Source organism: Mastomys coucha, unplaced genomic scaffold (assembly GCF_008632895.1).
Source record: "Mastomys coucha isolate ucsf_1 unplaced genomic scaffold, UCSF_Mcou_1 pScaffold6, whole genome shotgun sequence".
Lineage (NCBI taxonomy): Eukaryota > Metazoa > Chordata > Mammalia > Rodentia > Muridae > Mastomys > Mastomys coucha.
The window spans coordinates 2,894,543-2,917,008 of NW_022196912.1; the positions used below are offsets into that span (position 1 = coordinate 2,894,543).

Genomic DNA, 22,466 nt, shown 5'->3' on the forward strand with positions numbered 1-22,466 from the left:
CTGTACTCAGTTCGATGGATGGCTGTGAGCCTCTACATCTGTGTTAGTCAGGTACTGTCAGAGCCTTTTAACTAATTTGTTGAAGCTATGTGAAAAATTCATCAAGATATTTCAAAAGTATTTCTAAGGTGGATATTGTGTGAAGAACTCGTGCTATGTCTTGAGATCTAGAGAAATAAGCTAAAAAGACATTGTAACAACACAAAAAACTAAACACGATACAATAGCTTTAAAATATCAGCATAGAGTGATGAATCATACTTTGACATTGTAGGTGACATTGTAGGAGTAAATGACTTTTGGAAACTGTAGTAAATCCCTGTTGATTTGGAAAGTCTTTTATATATTACATTTCATAATGCACAATGGTGAATGACACTTAGGGACAACAATCAGATGAATGTCAGGACACATACTGTCAAGCTCTATATCTATATCAACAATTTCCTACTCTTATATCAGAATCTTTAAAAAAATACACATATATTTTCCAATTAATTTGTTTATTCAAATAATATATTTTAGTTTTATGCATAATTCTTTAACCCAGTTTTACTTCATAGACAGACTTTTTGGCTCATGCCTTCTTCTTTTGATATGTAATTTACATGTCCTTATCTCTGTAAGAAAAAGTATATTTGTATTAATATCTGCATTTTAAAAAATTATTGGATATTTTCTTTATTTGCATTTCAAATGTTTTTTTCCTTTCTTGCCCGCCCCCCGGAAACCTCCCATCCTATTCCCCATACCCCTGTTTGTATGAGTGTGTGGAATTTTTGAGGTCACTTAAGTATACTATCATATCATCTGCAAATAGTGATATTTTTATTTCTTCCTTTCCAATTTGTATCCTTTTGAGTACCTTTTATTGTCTAATTTGCTCTAGCTAGGACTTTGAGTACTATGTTGAATAGGTAGGGAGAGAGTGGGCAGCCTTGTCTAGTCCCTGATTTTAGCAGGATTGCTTGAAGGTTCTCTCCATTTAATTTGATGTTGACTACTGGTTTGCTGTATATTGCTTTTACTATGTTTAGGTATGGCCCTTGAATTCCTGATTTTTCCAAGACTTTCCATGAAGGGGTATTGAATATTTGTCAAATACTTTCTCAGCATCTAATGGTATGATCATGTTGCTTTTTTCTTTGAGTTTGTTTATGTAGTGTGTTATGTTAATGGATTTCCATATATTCAATCATCCCTGAATCCCTGGGATGAAACCTGCTTGATTGTGGTGAATGATGGTTTTGATGTTTTCTTGGATTCGGTTTATGAGAATTTTATTGAGTATTATTGCATTGATATTCATAAGGGAAATTGGTCTGAAGTTTTTCGGGTCTTTGTGTGATTTAGGTATATGCATATGTGGCTTCATAGAACGAACTGGGTAGTGTTGAGGAGTATTGGCATTAGGTCTTCTTTGAGGTTCTGATAGAATTCTGCACTAAATCCATCAGGTCCTGGGCTTTTCCCCATTGGGAGACCTTTAATGACTGCTTCTATTTCTTAAGGAGTTATGGGACTCTTTATATGGTTTATCTGATCCTGACTTAACTTTGGCACCTGGTATCTGTCTAGAAAATTGTCCACTTGATCCAAATTTTCCAGTTTTATTGAGTATAGGCTTTTGTTGTAGGATGTGACAACTTTTTTGAATTTCCTTGGTTTCTGTTGTTATGTTTCTCTTTTCATTTCTGATTTTACTAGTTTGGATACTGTTTCTGTGCCCTCTGGTTAGTCTGGCTAAGGGTTTCTCTATCTTGTTGAATTTCTCAAAGAAACAACTCCTGGTTTTGTTGATTCTTTGTATAGTTCTTTTTGTTTCTACTTGGTTGATTTCAGCTCTGAGTTTGATTAATTTCTGCCATCTACTACACTTTGATCCCTTCAAAGGCACGATGCTTTTTCTCTTGTTGACATTTGGCATGTATTATATGCTAACATAAGTCGCATTATAGAAAACAATTTTCTGAGATATAAGTTTATAATGGGAGTAATATATTCTGCTTTTCTAGCTATGTTTTATCAGGAATTAACAGAATACTAGCATACATCATTTACTTTGTAATTTTTGAAGAAGTAAATAAACAAACATTGTTATGTATTAAATTTCATGGTTTATAGTAGTTATATAATTTTATTTGTTAAAAATATACCATGATATATAGAGAAGTGAATGTGTGTCAACTTAGACCGCAGCATATATTATAAATTAATTTTAGTCATGGAAATTGGTAGCGTACTCTTCCAAAATATGTTGTAGCTAAAAGATATGTGATAATTATTTCTTGGTATCTTTTAAGGCAGTATATTGTTTTATGAAAATTAAAATAGAGCAAATCTACTAGTGATTTGGCCTTGAAAATCCCCATATTCTCTGAAAACTCTGTTGTGCCTGACACAAGTATAGCTATTTTTCTCTGATGGCTATGGGAATTATTACTTTCTATTCTGTAGATAATAGAGCCTTGCTGATTCTGTACAAAGTGTCTTGTGGGGCTGGCATTCCTAGCCCCCCACACACACACTCACTTTTTCTAAGAATGCCAAGCAAGTAGTCCTGGGGCAGAAATCAATAAGGAAGGAAAGGAAAGGAAAGAAGAAAGATAGCCATGTCCATTGTTGTCTTAGAATAAGTTTCATGTTAGGGCTCTGCTCTAAGCTCGTGATAACTAAGATAGCATCATAAAGAGTTTACTACATCAAGCCTGTATGAATATATAACTTGGCTATTACATCTTGCTCATAAGTCATGATTTAAAACAGTGAGATTACCTGCAAAGAAATATATGCACTGTAGGTTTGTCTTTATGATGTATCAGCTGAGGTATTAGGAATAATACATTAGGCTCTTCATCTGTTTTCATGATTTTTTATTTTAAAAAATATCCAGAAGTTAATTTTGGTTTTACCTATAAACTACTCACTAAGATAGCATTCCCATATGTAGAGGATTATTTTTACCATCTAAAGATGCTTTGTCTATTTGTCTGAGAAACATTATGCTCTGAGGTATGGAAATACAGAATACTAGAGTCAAACTATAATTAGAGTCGTGCTGCACAGAAATGATATTCCTAGGAAACAAGCAAATGAAATCCACAAATAATCCCAAACCTCCTTTACAGCAAAAACTTTTTACCTAGAAATGCCAACATCTTGCAGAATTGACAGAATAGCCTCTCCCTGTCCAATTCCTGGTGAAGGTTAATAACAAGCTCTGTAATGGCCCAAAGCCACAGAAGCAGAAAAACAAAGGTTATGGCTTTAATCAGCACCTGCAGCACAATATTTGTTGTAAAGGTTCCCTGAATGACCATACAATCTGAACAACACAAATTTACCATTCAACTAAAGGTTTTTAAAGCATTGGTCATTTAAACAAAACAAAACATAGCAAGAACCCCAAACTATCTATACATAATGAGCTACTGCTTGGACAAAGCATAAGCCTAGCTAATGCCTTAATGTCACAGAAACTGGTATGTAACCTCAAGTGTTACCAGTGGAAAACTAAGAATTCTGGAGGCACCAAGCTAATTCTGGAGGCACCAAGCTAAGGCTCACTTCTTTCCCTGTTTTATTTCTGCTCTGTTCTTTGGAGACTAGAAGCTTACAAACCAATGTTTTATAGATAAAGACATTTACAGACCACTTTTCTATTTTGTAGTGGTTAGTGTTTCAGTAGACAGAGGTGGCAACTCTGGGTGAGATGGCTGGTTTTCAAGAGGCCATCAGTTTTGTTGTACAGCTGTAGTGTATCAAGCAATGGTATACTATTCACACTAACACTAAACAGTCTTGATCTTGAATCTGTACTCGTAGTGGAAACCTACAAAATAGTATCACAGGCGTGAAGCATAACCCAATACTGGCTTCATAAATGATGCTGGGAAGATCCCAAAATACTATTGCCACAATTATTTTTCTATTCAAGAACACACTAGTGAGCCATTGAGTCATCTGACTCTCAACTTATTATTTTAACTTTGATTTCATTTAATCTATTGATAAATGATGTACTGCATGGGAAGCACTGAAGGGTTGTATTATCAACAGAACTCAGGGTCCATTTTCAGTTATCATTTCTCACTTATATTACCAAGTCCTACATTCTTGGCAAGAAATTGGGGTGGTTTCTTATCCAAAAAGACAAACTCTTCCATTTTCCAATAAGGTGTTGAAGGCAACTCAGGCTATCAACATGTCAACCTAATGGGAAATCTTTTTTCTCCAACCAAAGAAGCTCTTTTTATTTAAAGTACAATAAAATTCAAGAGTCAATCTGTTTTATAAATTTTGAAAATTTCTAATACTGACTGATTTTCTAATTAGGTATTGCTGGCTTGTGTTTAAAAAAAATAACTGAAGAGGTAATTTCTATTTTTTAAACAATATTTCTGATATTTTTCTTTGTAATTAGACTTTTCTAGAACCAAAATGACATTTGATCCAAAGGAACAAGGAGATTACACAGTTAACCACTCCATGCTTCAGTGTATCCATGGCAGAGCAATTCATTAAACATGCAAATACAGTAGGATTATAAAATTCTTTCTTAAGCACAGTGGTAAATACTAGATGTCCTGTGTCTGATTTTCTGATTTCTAGCTTCTATGGTGGTTTGAATGAGAATGAGCCCTAGAGGCTCATATATTTGCATGCTTAATCATCTTAAGTGACACTATTTGAGAAGGATTAGGCAATGTGGCTTGTTGGAGGAGTGTGTCACTGGGGGTAGCCTTTGCCTTTTCAAAAACCCATGCCAGACCCAGTTTTCTTCCTCTATCTGTGGATCAGGATGTAGTTATCAGCTACAGCCACAGCACCTGCCTGCATTCCACCATACTCCCCACCATGATGTTGGAATAGACCTCTGAAACAGTAAGCAAATCCCCAATTAAATGCTTTCTTTAGAAGAATTGCCTTGGTCATCATGTGTTTTCATAGTACCAGAATTGTAAATAAGGTTCCTTCCTTGCTGTTGCGATAGTTACCTTGTTACACAAGCTAAGGAGATATCATCTAGCAAATCTACCCTGTATATTTAAATCTGCTGACCTGCTCTAAAGCTAAACAGCATCTTTCAATAGAATAACAAAAATATTCGTAGTAATGAAAGCAATGGATCTTGAGTGCTGTGCAATAATTAAGTGAGCTAAGAATTCAATGTGTATCTTCTCATGAGTCAAATATGTGAGTATGATAGAAAGATTGTGGGATCATACAATGGGGGTGAGAAGTGCAGCTGCCTTTGAAATAAGATCAGTATACTTACTTGTATGGGGTTATTTTACATTATTGTCTGTGAATTACAACTTATTTGAATATTATGCATAAACGAATTTGTGAGAAATCCAAATGTGAAAGTAATCTGTTATGTGATTTGAAGGGTATAATTACTAAGCTATTGTTTTTACAATCTTAAACTGTTTTAAAAATATTAGAAAACAACAAGGACATAAAAAAAAATGATACTTGAGAAGGAGAACTGTCAAAGGTATACACAGTTTGATTAGGCACTCTTAGGACAAGGATAGGGGGACATGCCTCTGAGGTGGTAGCATCATTCTCAGGGTCAAGTTGTCAGGAAAGGAACAGAATTTTGGAGAACAGGAACATAGTAGAGAAGATATCCTACCAAATCAAATCATACTATCATCAATGCAAGTTGAATGGGAAAATAAATGTGCTGTGTTGTAAAATATGTCTCTCTTAAGTGAGGTCTTTCTGAGTTGTATCACCCTGGACCTTGTTTACTTTGAGTTCTGTGTTGTCTAGTGCTGGGGAATGTAATTGTTAGCACTTAACAGAAAACTCCCTTGTGCCAGGCGGTGATGGTGCACGCCTTTAATCCCAGCACTTGGGAGGCAGAAGCAGGTGGATTTCTGAGTTCAAGGCCAGCCTAGTCTACAGAGTGAGTTCCAGGACAGCCAGGGCTACACAGAGAAACCCTGTCTCGGAAAAACCAAAAAAGCAAAAGAAAAAAAATAGAAAACTTCCTTGTAATTCAGTCTTTAGGATATTCTGGTTTTATTTTCTTCCTGGGGGCACAGACATGGCTAATGCCATTCTTTTATAAGAAGCCCCACCAACTGGATCAGCTTCTAGTTACCCATCCTTATCAGCTGTGAAACTTGGGGAAGCTTGTTGGAGCTCTCTAAGGATATAGCTTTTAGGTGTCTTGTGTTATTCAGATATACTGTAGTGACATGCACTGTGAATATATACAGTTCAATGGATAGCCTCTAGCAAGCATTCTATGATACAAGAAGTAGGAAAACACAGTGAACTAATATGTGCAGTTGGGGTTTACACTGACCGTTTTATAGCTTTCTCCATATGATCTATGTCCACCTGCACAGTGAGAGGCTCCTGAGATTCTTCATACCTACTCTCAATGCCCCTTGTTCTTCACTGACACTCATTCTGCTTTTTGATGTCTTTTTAATATTTGCATGCATAACTTATCTTCGTAAGTTTAGTAAAGACTTTCTCAGACACAAAAGCAAAACAAATAAGTAAATAAATAAATAAGCCGCCATTTCACAGGTCTGTGTTGTCCTTACACATAGAGTGAATACCAAAAATTCGACTTATATATTCACAGAATGCATGAAGAAGGATGCTTCTAAGTGGTAGGAAAGCAGGATAGTGAGAACTTGTGACATGGGAGTATCCATAGGGATATAAGAGGGTTTGGTGAAATACTAGACTAAAACTACTTATTGGCATTATAAATCTCTATATTAATAAACACAGTCCTTACCAGCCGATACTAAGTCCCTGACTTTGGAATATGTTAGGGTCCAATGAGCAGTCTCCAGCTCACTTGTTTTGAGCAGGGAGAACAGGTGGCTCTCTGCTGTCAGTCCCTGCACTGTGTCAACAACAGTGACCTCAGGCCCCACAAACCTCATCCTGCCATAGGACATTGGCTCCCTGATGAGGATTAGTCTCTGGAGAAATGAAGCACAGCACACTGCCTAATTCTGGCTCCAGGTAGGTCTGGATCCCGGGACACGATCTATGTTCTAAAGTGAGCAGAGTCATCTGGTGCACATGAGCACATTGTCTAGTTCTCCCCCAGTTCTGGAGCATGGGAGTAAGTCACAGTACATGTCAGATGCTCATAGAAAATCAACAGGACTCACGCTAGGCTGCATGCTTCCTAGGCTTGCACTCTTCCCTGTTGGTTGCTACTAACAAAGAGCATGATAAATAAAAATACTGACAAAAGCAGTTTTTAAATTTTATTCGTTCCTTTCTGGGCATAGATAAAGTAAACACAAAATTTTTAAAAAAGGAAGGAAATTTGTGCTTTAGGATCTCATGGAGCATATTTTATGCCACATATAATACAATATTTTTGTATGTGTACATTGTATTTTATCTAGTTTGTATGCAGATAGACTACAATATAACTGAATGAGCAATATACATATCTCATTTGAAGTATGCTGTAGATATCAAGAATATCATTAAATCTCAATCTTGGTCCAAACATATTTTCAATTGAATATAATTTCATAAGGAATTAGGCAGTGTGATTATACTTGTTAGAACCTTCAAATACATATTCAGTATCATATTTCATGACATTTCCTTTTAGCATGGCTTAGTATTATAATCCTTATTCAGCAATGAGCTTTTTGTGAAAAAAATCAATAATTACCTTTGTCTCTATTTATTTAATGAATCCACAAAAGACTTCATTCAATTATAAATGCCTCATTACTGATGTTCTTAGAATAGATTTTCAAAATTATGGCATGAGACAGTTATTCATTCTAAGCAAGATGCAATAATACAGAGAGATCAGCACATGTCCATAGAAATGACTACTGGTTTTGCTAATGCAATATTTATGAGAATTTACCAAGGCAATCACATTTAATCCTGAGGAGTAAGGATTTGAAATGAATTCTTTTAAATTTTAATATTCACTTAGAAAGAAAGTTCAACAAGTTTTATATTTTATATAATTGAAATGACTGTCTATTGTGGCAATATGAGCTGGGTTTGAAGCATATTTATAGATTTTAGGAGGAAAGAAATACTAGATTTACAAAATACTCTTCATAGTAGTATTTGATATTTCACTATATTAAATGGTTTTTTCCCATGGGGACAGATGTTTCTTTGGCTATCATTTATATTTAAATTGATTTTCCAAAGTCTTGGCATAAGGTAGAGTAGACAGTGAATTGTAGTAGAAATTATTTTCCCCAACTCTGGTGGTCTTCATTTCTGCACTAGCTACTTCACAAAGTTTGAATCCATTATATATTAAAACTATTCAGAGTGTAGGGAACATATTGTCATGCCCAAGAACATATGGACAGGACACTGTTTAAAAGCCAGGACTTCTTCAAGCAACAGTGACCTTTGATGTTTCATAATGGATTATTTAATATGGGCAATTAATCAAACATTGTAAAATCTGGCCTTTTCTATACCCTAGGAAATAAGCATTTTATGTTTTACATTATGAAAAGAGGTTAAGGATAAGTTGAAATCAGTTACTTATCTGTAAAGTGGGGACATTATATTTAAGGTTTGTTTGTACTCTGTGTGTATAATTGTGTCACATATGTGTGGATGCCCAAGGAGGCCATAACAAGGCCCCTTGTCCTGGAGCAGAGCTCTAGATACATATGAGTACTGAACATGGACCCTTCGGAAGAACCTAGTATATTTGTCTTCAGTGCAATCTCTCTAATGACTGAGATTTTTATGCTATAGCATGAAGATATGTCTATTCACAAAATTTGACTGTCCTTAATAATTGGGAGTTTAATGAGAACATAATACTGTAGTCATTTTCTTAGAGCAATCTTGAAACGAGTTGTTTTTGTCTTGTTTTGTTTGTTTTATCTCTTCTGTTAGAAGAAAGACATTAATACCAGAGGACAACCCCAATGAATTAGCTCTGGATTAACAAGTACCATCATGTACTCATTAGATTGCAACAATAAGATAGAACAACAATTTAAAACTGTCCTGGGAGGTTTTCATTCCAACCCAAGGAAAGTCTAGGGAAAGCCATACCAGTCTTCAGCATCCTCCCAGAGAGCACAAAACCCACTCTTGGGCAGTGAAATTAAGTTTAGCTGCCTGTCTCACCTACAGTAATAATTGTAGGTTTCCTTAAAGGTGCCCAGTAGTGTCTGCGTGAACTACACTTGGAGTCCACATGTGGTAGGAGGAGAATAACAGTTACTACACTTGTTTCTGTGATTCATTTTTTCTTTCTCCATGCATCTTCTAGGGATGAGGCAGAAGGGACAGGAAGGGATAAGGAACACAAGGGATCTTGCTGCCCTAATGCTACAGTAGCCACCATAGAGCTGAGAGTATTCCCTTCACTTCTGGAAGACTACTTAGGTTTTAAGAGTTTTTAATCATATATTAGAAATCCCTTACCAAAGAAGTTGTTAAATGGCTCAGTATGTGAAGGCATTTGCCACTGAGCCAAATGGATCTGAGTTTGATTCTACACTGAGTGAAAACTGCAGTGTAAGGGAAAAATTAAGTCCTTTAAGTTGTCCTTTGACTCCCCCTTGTCATGTGCCCCTTGATGTATGAGTATACATGTGTACATGAAGACACTTAAAAATAAGAAATAACTTCTCACTTTTAATTTTTGAAATTAAAGTATATTTTCATCATTCCCTTTCTTTACTTTCTCCCCTCTCTTCCTATGTTCACTCCACCCTAACCCACCCCATCCCATTCCATCCTACTCTACTCCACCCCAACCCACCACGATCCCCTCTCAGATTCATAGGTTCTTTTTCTTTAATTATTCTACATTCATAAATTTTGAAATACATCTTGTTCAAGCTGTTTAGTGTTATTTGTATGTATATGATGACTGCTTGTAATACTTTTTAATTTATTTTATTTATTTATATTCCAGCCATTTCCACCCTGCTTCATTGTCTCCTTTCCCACAGTTTCTCACCTCATTCCTCCTCCCTACTGGCTCACAACACAGCATCAGTAATAGAGTAATAGTGTCAGGCTTTGGTGCCGTCCCACACCCCATGAGATAGATCCCAAGTTGGGCCAGTCATTGGACTGGCTTTCCTTCAGTTTCTTCTCAATTTTTGTCCCTGGTGTTCTTTTAGACAGAAAAAATTCTGGATCAGAAATTTTGACTGTTGGTTAGTAATCCCATCCCTCCACTTAAGGTTCTGTCTATCTATTGGAGGTGGACTCTTCAAGATCCCTTTCCCCATTGTTGGGCATTTTGACTAAAATCACCCTATTGAGTCCTGAGAGTCTCTCTCCCCATTTTCCTTCCCCTGAACCTACATATGTTCATTCATTCTCCTGGCCTCCTGGGATTCTTTCCTGTTCCCCACTCCCATATCTGATCCTGCTCCCATTTTCTCCTCTTCCTCCTCTCTCCCACCCAGGTCCCTACTTCCCTCTACATCCCATGTTTATTTTCTTCCCTCTTCTAAGTATGAAGGTGTAATTCTTTGTTTATGCTTGAGCATCCATGAGATTTACCCCTTCCATGTTAGCATGCTTATATTGATATTGTACTTGTTTAGGTTCTGTTCAGGTAGCCATATTGTTGGGGTGTCATAGATGAAGCTTCCCTATCATTTCTAGGATACACAATCTCAAGCAGATTTCCCAGTCACATGAATATCTGTTATTTCTTCATTTTAGCAAAATAACTGTCCACTTATTTTTAATAAATTAATGAGGTATTTATGCATGGTTAATGTTTTAAATAAACATCAATATATTTGAATATAAGATAATGCATAATTTTAACATATGAGATAAGTCTAGAGGACATTGTAAGAATCTCATTTAAGTCATATGAGGGAAATGTGCTGGGGAGTGGCCCCAGGTAACTTGCTTATTCTTCAGTGGGTGGCCCTACCACCACATGTAGATGAGCAGACCCAGTGGGTTTTTAATATATATATATGAAGAAGACATGAATTTTGGTGGAAAGAAATTGGGGAGAGGAGAAATTAGGGGAGGGATAAGGGAGGAATCAAGACTCAATACAAAGTTTATCAAATACATACATAGAGTTTTCAGAAAATGAATAACAAGTATTTATATTAGGCTATAAGCATTTGTCTAATTAATCAATACATAAATACTCAGAAGAGAAAGAAATGTGATATTTAAAGTCAAATTGTTTATTGTTTATCAAGCCAAAAATAAATGAAAACAAAAACATTAAAATTAAATTAATCAGAAATCCTTTATGTACAATAAATACATGGGATACAGAAAACTCTAATGTTCTTAGGAGTATCCAAAACAGCATTTTGAACATTTTTCTGAGAGATATTTTTTGAATATAAGATTTTCTATTATACACTGATGTCATCATCTTGCCTAGTTTAGTAGTGAAAAGCCTTTGACAATCTAAATGTATGCGTGCGGTCCAAGTATGCACTCCAAACCTGGTTTCTCATTTAAAACCCTCTTCCCCAGCGTTGTTTCTCTCAACTAAGAGTTGTTGAAAGAGGAGCTACAGATACTCTGAGTCTGACTCTGAGTCTGACTCTGACGAGAGCCTGAAATCCCCATAACCTGTACTACTTATTATGTGAAAGTCTCCATGCTTTCAAAATCAGCTCAGTTCATGGTAGGGTTGACAGCCCTCCTTACCGGAGAACACTTCTCAAAGGTTGAGGACAGAGGTACATGTTCCTCTTGACACCATAGGTGAAGACTTTCTGAATGTAGCAGTCACAGCTTTACCCATAAAATAATTTTTAACACTGCTTTGCATAATTCGAAGAGTATGTTAATTGTAGATAATTATGCTAGCTCCATTTTAGCTAATATGTAACCTAAAAATTAGGGAATCATACATGAGTTCCAGTTTGTCTTTACGAAGTTGTGTGTCCTTGAACAAGAAACTGCAGCCTTATGACACAGTTTCATCATCTGCAAGGAAAAGGCAATGAATGTGTCTTAAGCTGCTAATGTCTTGGTGGTTTGAAACTAATGACTAAGAATCATATTACTGAGTGCCTATTTCCCTGCCTGTCCTGTTACAGATATGGCTTGTATTGTGAGCATCTGTCATTTGGCTCTAAATGGGCCTCATTGCTCTGATTTCTTTCATTATTAAAAGAGAGGGTTTCAATCCATGTTTTTCTTGTGAAATTGGGAGATTAGATTAAAGGAGATATATCAGAGGACATGATGGTGTGTGCTCTCAGGCAGGCATCTGTGCACCTTCTCAGTGGTAGCCCCTGGGAAGAAGGCAGTTCAATTCTCTTGCAAGTGTGTCAGTCAAAATATCAATTATCCATGAAAGAGATGTCTCAGAATTAGCCAGATGTCAAGATCTTACTTCTATTGAATGCAGTTTTTCAGAAATAGAATCAGAAGATGCAGCTGTTGTCCAATGCATGTTCTTGAACAATAACTGCTGTGCAATTCTTATCAAGTGCTAATTTGTTGAATTAACAAGACCTTTCCCCCATCCTTCCTAACAGCACCAAGGAAAAATTGGAGTTAAGTTTAATGTTGGGACAGATGACATCGCCATTGAAGAGTCTAATGCAATCATTAATGATGGAAAATACCATGTAGTACGTTTCACGAGGAGTGGTGGCAATGCCACGTTACAGGTGGACAGCTGGCCAGTCATCGAGCGCTACCCTGCAGGTAAGCTAGGGCTTGTGGACCCGGGAAGTTTTATGAAAAAAATGCTTGGAAAAACAAAACAATGTTTGTGTCCGTTTCTTCAAATTGTGGTTTTTCTGAAAAACCATCAAGTATTTATTAGACTTTAGAGTCATGTCAATGTAATGCTGTCCTAAACTGTTCTTGCTACTGTGTAAAAATGCCATTTTATTAGATGAATTTGAAGCCACACATTGTCTTTTGCAAAATCCAGATCATCAATGCACCAGGAAAATGCAAACATTAAAAAGCACAGCGTGTCAAAGCTGAATCTTTGCATTTGAACAAAGGAAAGACTTTGTCAAAAGTAACAGTTAAAATTTAAATTCAAGGGAAGGAATATTATAACACTTTCTTTGAGAACAAATAAAGATGTTCCTTTGACAGTGGCACACAACAGAGACTTACAAAACATTTGAGCAGAGCAGAGGGTGAGGGGCAAGCAGAGATGCAGCCAGCGTGAGATGAAAAGAAACACTGCACCACAGATCTGCAGCTAGGGGTAAAGGGAGTTCATTTTGGTTTTGAATAACTGCAGTGATTCACAAAGACTCTGGGATGATAGTGTCACTCAACTAAAGTCTGTAAAATGTTCTCTTTCTCTACAGCACAGTTTATGACACAGTGTAAATGAAAACATAAACCAATTTATATTTTATGCAATAAACTGATAACAAGAACGAATATACAAGCAACTCCTTCATTGGATTATTTGTTTCTTAGAATAAATAATTTGATTAAACAATTTATCAGTTCTACACCAGTTTTCTCTGGGAATGAGCCATAATGAAGAGATGAAATGTCCTTGACACCTGTCTGAGTGTCTTCTGATTTCCATCATTCTCTGTTTTCAGTCCTAACCTGTTCATTTGTTCTGCAAATATGTGATTAATGAAATGTAACAAAACACACTGCTTTATGATAACATTTAAAATCAAGAAAATAAAAAACACATTTGGAAATTATTGAAATACTCACAAGCAACAGTCATTCAGTAAGTGTTTATCAAGTTATTCTGGCCAACCTGGACTGCATAGTGAGCTCCAGGACAGCTAGGACTAGACAGAGAGACCATGTCTCAAATAAAGAAAAATGGAAAGAAAGGAAGAAAGAAAGAGAGAGAGAGAGAGAGAGAGGGAGAGAGAGAGAGAGAGAGAAAAGAAGAAAAACCAAACAAACAAAAGTAAGAGAGAGAAAGAAAAGAAAAGAATAGAAGAGAAGGTAGTAGGGAGAGATGGAAGGAAGGGAGTGAGAAGAAAGAAAGACATAAAATGTATTTAAATATTGGAAGCTGATAATGAATAATAAGAAACAAATATTTAAAAACAATTATCATAGTTATAATCTTTTACATCTAGACATCTGCTCTAGGTGCCCATTCACTAAAGAGTGCTTTAATTAATATTAGTAAATTAAGATTTAGCCAAATTCCAGATGTTATTGTAAAGGGCACATGCAATAGCTGGCATATAAGATATTATAGCACTCACAAAAAATTTCATTTATGCTACACATATGAAAATGCATGAGAAAGTGCTATCAACATAAAAAAGTGAAATTCTGCAGGTATTACATACATATGAACTTAATGTTGTAAAGAGCACAGAGACATCACCATTAATGCTATATAGTTGTCCACCTATCTCCCCTTCAGCATGATGCTAAGGGGAAGGCATGCAACTTTCAAACATTCATTTCTCTTAGTGTTTTACGAGCAGCAAAGTTGTAGAGGTTGAATATAAATTTCAAAGTGTGAGTGATCAAGATTAAAGATTTTAGAACGACGTGATTTTAAATTTGAGTTCAATATCATAGTCTAGTATATATCTTTTATATCAGCTTGTGGTTTGGATATTTTTATTTTAAAATTTTAGGGAGGTTATTATTCATTAGAAAAGCCACTAGACTAATGCTTTTACCACCAAATCCTATAATCAGAGGTTCAGGAATGGAACCAACAGACTATATTTGCTTCCTTTTAAAGTGTCTGCACTGCAAAATACAAGGGTTGAAATTAGTAATTAAGGATAGCACTTAACCGTCCATTATAGGCTTTTGTGGTAAGTGCTTTTATAGGAAGCAATTTGTCTGGTGGTGACACTACACCTTTAACGAAAAGCACCTGAAGCACTGACCAGTAGTATTGCCCTGCAACTGTCAGGAAGGCTTTCATGGAGAAACTAATTAGGAGATGTAGATTTTAGGCTCTTTTAGAAATGCAATATTCCTACAATATAAAATTCATATTTTAGAATAAATATTGAAATTCCTGTAAATCCCTTTTCAATTATTTTCTGTGCATGAAGCAAAGTACAGAAATAATATTTTCCTTTAAAGTTGAGAAAATTGTTTCTCATTTCATGTCAGTTAAAGCTCTAGAATATAATGCATCATTAATCTCTGATTTGTTTCTAATTACAGTTATGTAGCAAAATGTTCTCTCTCAACAAAAATAGACCTCTTCATGTTATTCCACAAAGCCTTATGTCATTTTTCTGCCCTTAACTCAAGATTATTCCCAATAAATCAGTTTCTTGGGAAATAAATTTGGCTTCATAAGTGAAAAATACCTTTTATAGCGTTATAAAGTTAAATAATGATTTTATTTATTTCCATGAATACATTAAGCCTATCTACACATATGTAAAGAATGTATATACTATATACAAGGAACTTATTAGGTTCCTTGTTTGGCAACAAGACAATTTTTAAGTATTCAAGACTAGAAAAATATTAAATGGGGAAATATAAGGGTTATCACATATTTAGCTAAGAATATATTCAAAAATAAGAATACAGATTTTTAAAATTACACAACAGATCACCAGATTCTCAGATAAATTATTTTGCAATGAGTGGTGTAAGAAACTGAGGACAAATTTTGGGTCTTTCCTTTCTTTCTCTCTTTCTTTCTCTCTTTCTCTCTTTCTCTCTTTCTTTCTTTTTTTATTAGATATTTTCTTTATTTACATTTCAAATGATATCTCCTCTCCCAGCTTCCCCTCCGAGAAAAACAAAAGCAAAACAAACAAACAAACAAAAATCTCTGTTACCTTCCCCCTCGCCCTGCTCACCAGCCCATCCTATCCAGCATCCTGGTCCTGGCATTCCCCTACACTGGGGCATAAAACCTTCACAGGACCAAGGGCCTCTCCTCCCATTGATGACTGACTAGGCCATCCTCTACTATACATATACAGCTGGAGCCATTAGTCCCACCGTGTGTACTCTTTGTTGGTGGTTTAGTCCCTGGGAGTTCTGAGGGTACTAGTTAGTTCATATTGTTGTTCATCCTAAGGGGCTGTAAGCCCTTCAGCTTCTTGGGTCCTTTCTCTAGCTCCTTCATTGGGGACCCTATGCTCAGTCCAATCTTTCAAGAAAGCTTTTATAGGTTAGAATTAGCAGGTAGAGATGGATATTGAAAAATAGTTATAAAACTGTTAAATAGCTTGTATTATAAAGAGAAAAGATAAAAATGAGTTAAAAGTTAACAGGGTGAATACAAAGTGCATTGTAAGTACTTAAGAACAATTAAAGAAGAGATGTTCCCTCCCCTCTCCCTCTTCTTTCCTCTTCTGTCTGGTACTCTCCCTCCCCTTTCGCTTCCTCTCCTAGTCTCCTCTTTCCCTGCATTCACTTTTCCTCTTTTCTCCTCTGATATTTTCTCCTTCTTTCCTTTCCCTGCACACTCTTTGCCTCTTGCTTTCTCATTTTGGCATCATAACATTCAGAATCCTAATGTCATAGTGTTTCAGGAGGGGACAGTAGATAGCAGAGAACTGGAAATCTGTGGTAAGTAAGACAGAAACAGAAATAAATGTTTATCACTAGATTGGCTTGGCAAACAAGAAGGATATTGAACACCTACCGAAATCGAAACAAAATTGCTAATGGGTTTTGAAAACAGAAACAAATGAAGGTTTAGAGTATTGTAACACAGTCAATCCTTTAGGCAAGAGATAACTTGAAGGATAAATAACCCCAAGGAAAATTTCATGGGATAGTTCAAGTTCGTTTTTCTAGCTATCCAATTTGGCTGATGTCTTATAGGTTTTAGCTAGACACCCAATCCTTTACTTATTGGCTAAATCTGGTAAAATTTAGGTTATGAGAAAATTTCAGGTCATGGGAAAGCCATTTATCATTGCCATTAAATTCAACCTATTTATTTAGAAAATTTGGTTACTCATTTGTAACTCATGCAATCATTAATACATTTATTATTTAAGACAGTTCATCATTTAGTATTAAAAGTTTGATGCTATTTTTTAATAAGTTTATGTTCAACCTACTTTTGGCTATGTGTGATGTAATTAAGAAAACCTACTTCATTTGCAAGCAGAATACTTAAAAGATGAAACAAACTTCAAAGTCTTTCTATTCTAGCTTCTTTCATTGTGAAACAACCAAATTGAACCTTGCAAATGTCAATTAATTTTCTCTATGTTACTATGCTAGTTCATACCTAGTCAAAACTATTAACTCTTATCTGTAGGTAACAGCAAAGCAAATTACAAATCCATTGGGTGAAGCCTTTGTCCCCGCAGTAGTATTGCCTTTAAAGCCTGGGGTCCAGCTTGACTATTTGCCTGTAGTCACCTCCTATTCCATTATTTCTGGTGACACAGGCACAAATAAAGATTAGGAAAATTAAACAGTAACAGGTGGAATAAAATTAACCTTGATACAAAAGCCACAGATACTTCGTTTACCCTAACTTTTTGAGTCAGTAGCATTCATTAGCAGGCTCTGATTATTTTTAAAGTTGACCTGAAATGCTTAATTAGTGAATTAGGTAAATCATTACAAATAATTGGAACGAGCACAGTAGAGTCCTTAAGGTCTTGGAGGGGAAAAGTCTATGGTAACAGAAGACTAATTCCATGCTGTGGTTAATTACATAAACTTTTATTTTCAGTTGACAACAGATTCTAGAACCTATATTAAACTTCATTTGATAAAAAAATTCTCCATTGCTATTTTTCACTGAAATAAAATTACAGATAGGTTGAGCATTTATCATAATATATCAGTGTTTGGCTTTCGTTTGGCATGAATAAGCATCCATCAGTCTTAAGTTTTCCATGTTTCCTCTTAAGTTCTCTGTAAACTCTGAGAGCAAGAACCTAAAACTCTATTTTTTATGTCAAATCTCTCTCTTTGTGGTCTTCAGTTTTGCTAAGACTTTGAAGATATTCATGCTGTTGAAGCATAGTAAACATTTTATTGACTAATATATTAAATACACTGGGCTAATTTTCTGGTTAAGCATCAAAGATGTCTGAGACTGTGAGAGAAAAGTTGTTTTGTTATGGTTTTTAATTGTTCCTACACTTGATAGGCCCTGATTATTTTTAAGCTCCACTTAACTGTTGCTGTAGGAAATGCTAGTTGGCTCTAACCTGCTGTTATTTTGTTTAAGAACAAGTTCCTCTGGTAGTTTGGTGATTCTTGAACTCACATGGACTGCATCTCTTGCAAAGCATAGATCATGTAGATATTTTTCCACCCATTAGTTTCCACAGAACTAGTATGACAGAAGTAAATGATGCATCACCAGTGCTGAAACTGCTCCAATTTTAAAATTAACATCTTTTGGTATGCCTATAAGTGGTCTCTTGTTTCTTGCATTTTAAGTGTTTAAAATATTTCTTGCTGTGTTTTAACACAGGAAACTTTTATCTGTTCATGACCTCCATAAATGGTCTTGTACTCAAGCTATACCATCTGCCTCTTATCAATATTATACTCCATTGTACTTAGGCTAGATTTTCACAGGACTAAATTAATCACTACCTATAAGCCAGTTCACAAAAGTATTTGGGCCTAGCAAGATATATATTTCTATTATCAAAACACGATCATTCTTTATCCTAAAAAATGTATTAATAACTGTTTATTGCTGACTGAACTGAAATAGCCTAAATAATTTGACATTTTTCAGTTATGTATTATTGTTTATTACTGGATGTCATTGTGAATTGAATCCAGACGTATAAATTCAAGCTCTTTTTAATTGATTCTAGTATGTTTTTTTCTCCCTTTTTAATTGGGTTCCCAGTTGGGACATGAAGATAGTATATTGTAACATCTTAAGAAACAAAGAGACCAATAAAATAAGATGCTCTTCCTGATTTTCTATCAGGTGGCATTTGAAGCTCAATTTAAGTTAAGTTCACAAAAGGAATTAAATGTGTTCTTGAAACATTTAACAAATATCAACTTGTTCTATATGGCCGCAGAAGCAGCAGAGCAGCTGGGCCAGGGTCCTTCCTGCTTCCACCTGCACCCAGGAGGCGGTGCTGTTCCACAGCCCTCTGTGTACCTTTCCTGCCAGGGGAGAGCCAGCTTTCAATAATACCTTTTTTCTTTAAAAATGCTCATATATTATTTTTTAGAAAACAACTAATATGAAACAATATTTGTCATTGCTACAATTTTGCTAAGTAAAGTGTATCTTATAACCTAATAATGACATTCGCATGTGAGGATTCCTATCAAACTCCCTCTTTTATCTCCAAGTTTTCAATGTTTACGTTGTTTAACAAATTAAATTCATAGCATAATAAATGAGTGTTAGATTCCATTCATTATTTAATTGTGAGAAAGTACACATTACCTTGTCATGATTTTGAATTAGGAGTAGCTGAAAAGAAAAAGTAAATGATGAAAAATTGCTTTTAACACTTCTTCTATGGAGATTCAATTGATTAGTGAATCTACCTGCTGGTTATAATCAATGAGATGATCCTATTGGATATAAGTTTCTCCCTATCAATATAAATGTTCGTAGACCTATCTAGATGTGGTGGCTAATGCCTCTAATCTCAAAGAAGTCGGGGCAGGAACTCAAGGCAGGAAACTCAAGTCTGGAACTGGAGCAGAAGCCACAGAGAAGTGCTTACAATATTTCTTCTCTTGGCTTTCTCAGACTGTTTTCTCACAGCTACCAGGACTACCAGTCCAGGGATGACATTGTCCCGATTAAGCTGAGCTCTCACATTAATCATCAAACCAGAAAATGTACCACAGGTTTTCTCACAGTTCAGTCTGGTGGAAGAATTTTCCAAATTAAGATTCTTTCACCCTAAGTATCCTTAGCTTGTGTTAAATTGATATCCAACTAACCAGCAAAAAACATGACCAGTATTTTTACAAGGACCAAATATGTGAGTGACAAAATCCCCAGATGTAAAGAGACTGAGACCTGTATGGAATGTTGTAGATTACATTCTGGAATATAACATATTAGTTAAGATTTACTTAAACAGGAGCAGTGAATGAAAAGCACATCAAACTCTTATACTTTATTACTTACAACTGCCAATTAGGTTAAACATTAACTAAAATATATTTTCCTCAATTATTTTTATTTCCTAGAAATAAAATGTAAAAGACAAAAGTTCATGTCTTTGCCAATGAAATAAATAATTTTCATTTGAGACAAACAATTTATATATGTCCACGTACATGCAGTTATTAGAATAGTACATTTGTTCTTACAGAATATAAACTCAATTTTGTAACAATCTGAAAGTATCACGCAATATGATATTATAGAGGGTTCTAATTAAAATAGAATGACACAATAGATGGTAAAAGCTTAGGAACGATGAAGCCTCTAAGTAGTCTAATGTTAAAATTAAATTAGGATGATGAGTATCTTGTGTCAAATTTAAATCCACAGATAGAAAGAAGAGGTTTCAAAGACACTTTCTGTTTTGTTTTAAGTTTTTGAATTTGCTTGCATTCCCCCAACCCTGGGAATCTGAGACTTGACTTTTTTCACCCTGAGTTATATTAAAGTAATTTGTCAACCTGAGTGCATTATCTCTACTGGTGGCCAAGAGATTTAAAGTGGCCATTGAGATTTCAGGACAGACTAGACTGAGCATAAGCCTGTCCAGAATATCACCATATGCATTTGCAATGAAGAATTTCAGCTAGAGTTATGAGATAAAAAACTAGACAGAACAGAGGAACATTAAGCCTCATTTTTCTAGATAATGTCAACTAATTGATAGTACACCATCATAATTTTTCAGGGTCACCTTTACTGGAACATTTTAAAAGTCCAAGTAGAGCCTCCAGTTCTCTCATTTATTATTATTTATTACTTAGGGTGACAGAAGATTTAGAAGATAGTACGTTTTATGGTTAAAGTAGGAACAAACAAATGAAGCTTTTATAAATGCACAAGTTTCTTGGCTGAAAACAAGCAGAATGGTCACAGTTAGATAATGCCTGTACTTTATGGAAATCAAGATTCCATAGAAGGTTACATCCACTAAGTTCAATAAATTTAAAACATAGTATTGAACTGCATTAAGGTGAAGTGGGAACAGAACTCACCCCAAGTCCCAGACATTTGTCAAATCATTTAATCCCACAACAGTGAATTGGAACAGTGATTTGTGGGTGACTCTCTATATTAGGAATTTGCTATATATTGTACATTACCATGTAGGTATCATGACATAAATTATTCCATTTACATTCACAGAATTATTACATAGCAAAAATTATTAGTACACTATTTCAATTTTTAAAAGGACTAACAATTCCAAATAGGAATACATCATTGAAAGAATCCAGAACAGGAACTCAATCAGGGCAGAAACCTGGAGGCAGGAGCAGATGCAGAGGCCATGTAGAGGTACTGCTTAGTGACTTACTACTCATGGCTTACTCAGCCTTTTTTATAGAACCTAGAACCATCAGCACAACAATCGCACTACCTGTGATGGGCCATTTATCAATCATGAGTTAAGAAAATACCACCACAGGCCTACACACTGCCATACCATATGAAGACATTTCCTTAATTGAGGCTTCCTATTCTCAGATGACATTAGTTTAGACCAAGATGACCTAAACCTATTCAGTACAATGTCCTAGAGGGGTGTAGCTGATCTTGTGGTGGCCAGATTGCCATCTACCTGAGGAACAACCACAGTGATTTCCAGTCTTGGCATGCGACCACTTCCTTACCACCATGAGATCTCATATTTTCTATTTGTTTTAGCCATTCTGATGGAAGTAATAGGAAATATCAAAACAGTTTTTACTTACATTTCCTTGATAGCTAAGGATTCTGAACATTTTGTTGCTGTTGTGTCTCAGGCATTTGTGTTTCCTACTTTGAGAGTTCTGTTTAGATCTGTACCCCGTAATTTTAATTAGGTTATTTGTTTTCTTGATATATTTTGGATTAGCATTCTATGTGATGTATGGTGGGTAAAAAATGTTTTCACCTTCTGTATACAATTTGGCTTTATAAAAAATCAAGTATCCCTGGGAATATGAATTTATGTCTGGATCTTCAGTATAATTCCATTGATCATTGCATGTTTTTATATCAATACCATTTTATTTTTATTGCTATAGTTCAGTAGTATAGCTAATGAAATTGTATATGGAATTGCCTTCTGTAGGCTGCAACTTTATTAGAATTATCTCATTCTATACTATGCAGAAGCTTTTCAATTTCATTATGTCATGGTAATTAATTGTTGATCTTAGTGCCTGTGCTTATGACGTTCTATTCAGAAAGTCTTTTTTCTGCACCAGTGAGGTCAAGACTATTCCAAACTTTTTTTTTCTATCAGATTAAGTGCATCTCATTTTATGTTGAGATACCTGATCCATTTGCAGCTGAGTTTTGCAAAGGGTGATAAATATGGTTCCATTTGAATTGTATACATGCTGCCATCCTTTTTAACTAGAATCATTGTTAAAGATACTGTGGTTTTTTTTTTCTCCAGTGTGGATTTTTGGCTTCTTTA

The 22,466-nt window shown here is 35.3% G+C and overlaps 1 protein-coding gene across 34 annotated transcripts in view; it reads left to right on the forward strand.

Annotated features, from left to right (window-relative positions):
- The window catches only part of Nrxn1 (neurexin 1), a 1,104,407-nt gene that overhangs the window by 903,992 nt on the left and 177,949 nt on the right, over nt 1-22,466 (forward strand). For all 34 annotated transcript variants that reach the window (XM_031356553.1, XM_031356556.1, XM_031356572.1 and 31 more), the window contains one exon: nt 12,492-12,663. In XM_031356553.1, coding sequence (XP_031212413.1) covers nt 12,492-12,663 — 172 coding nt within the window. The remainder of the gene's footprint in view (nt 1-12,491; nt 12,664-22,466) is intronic.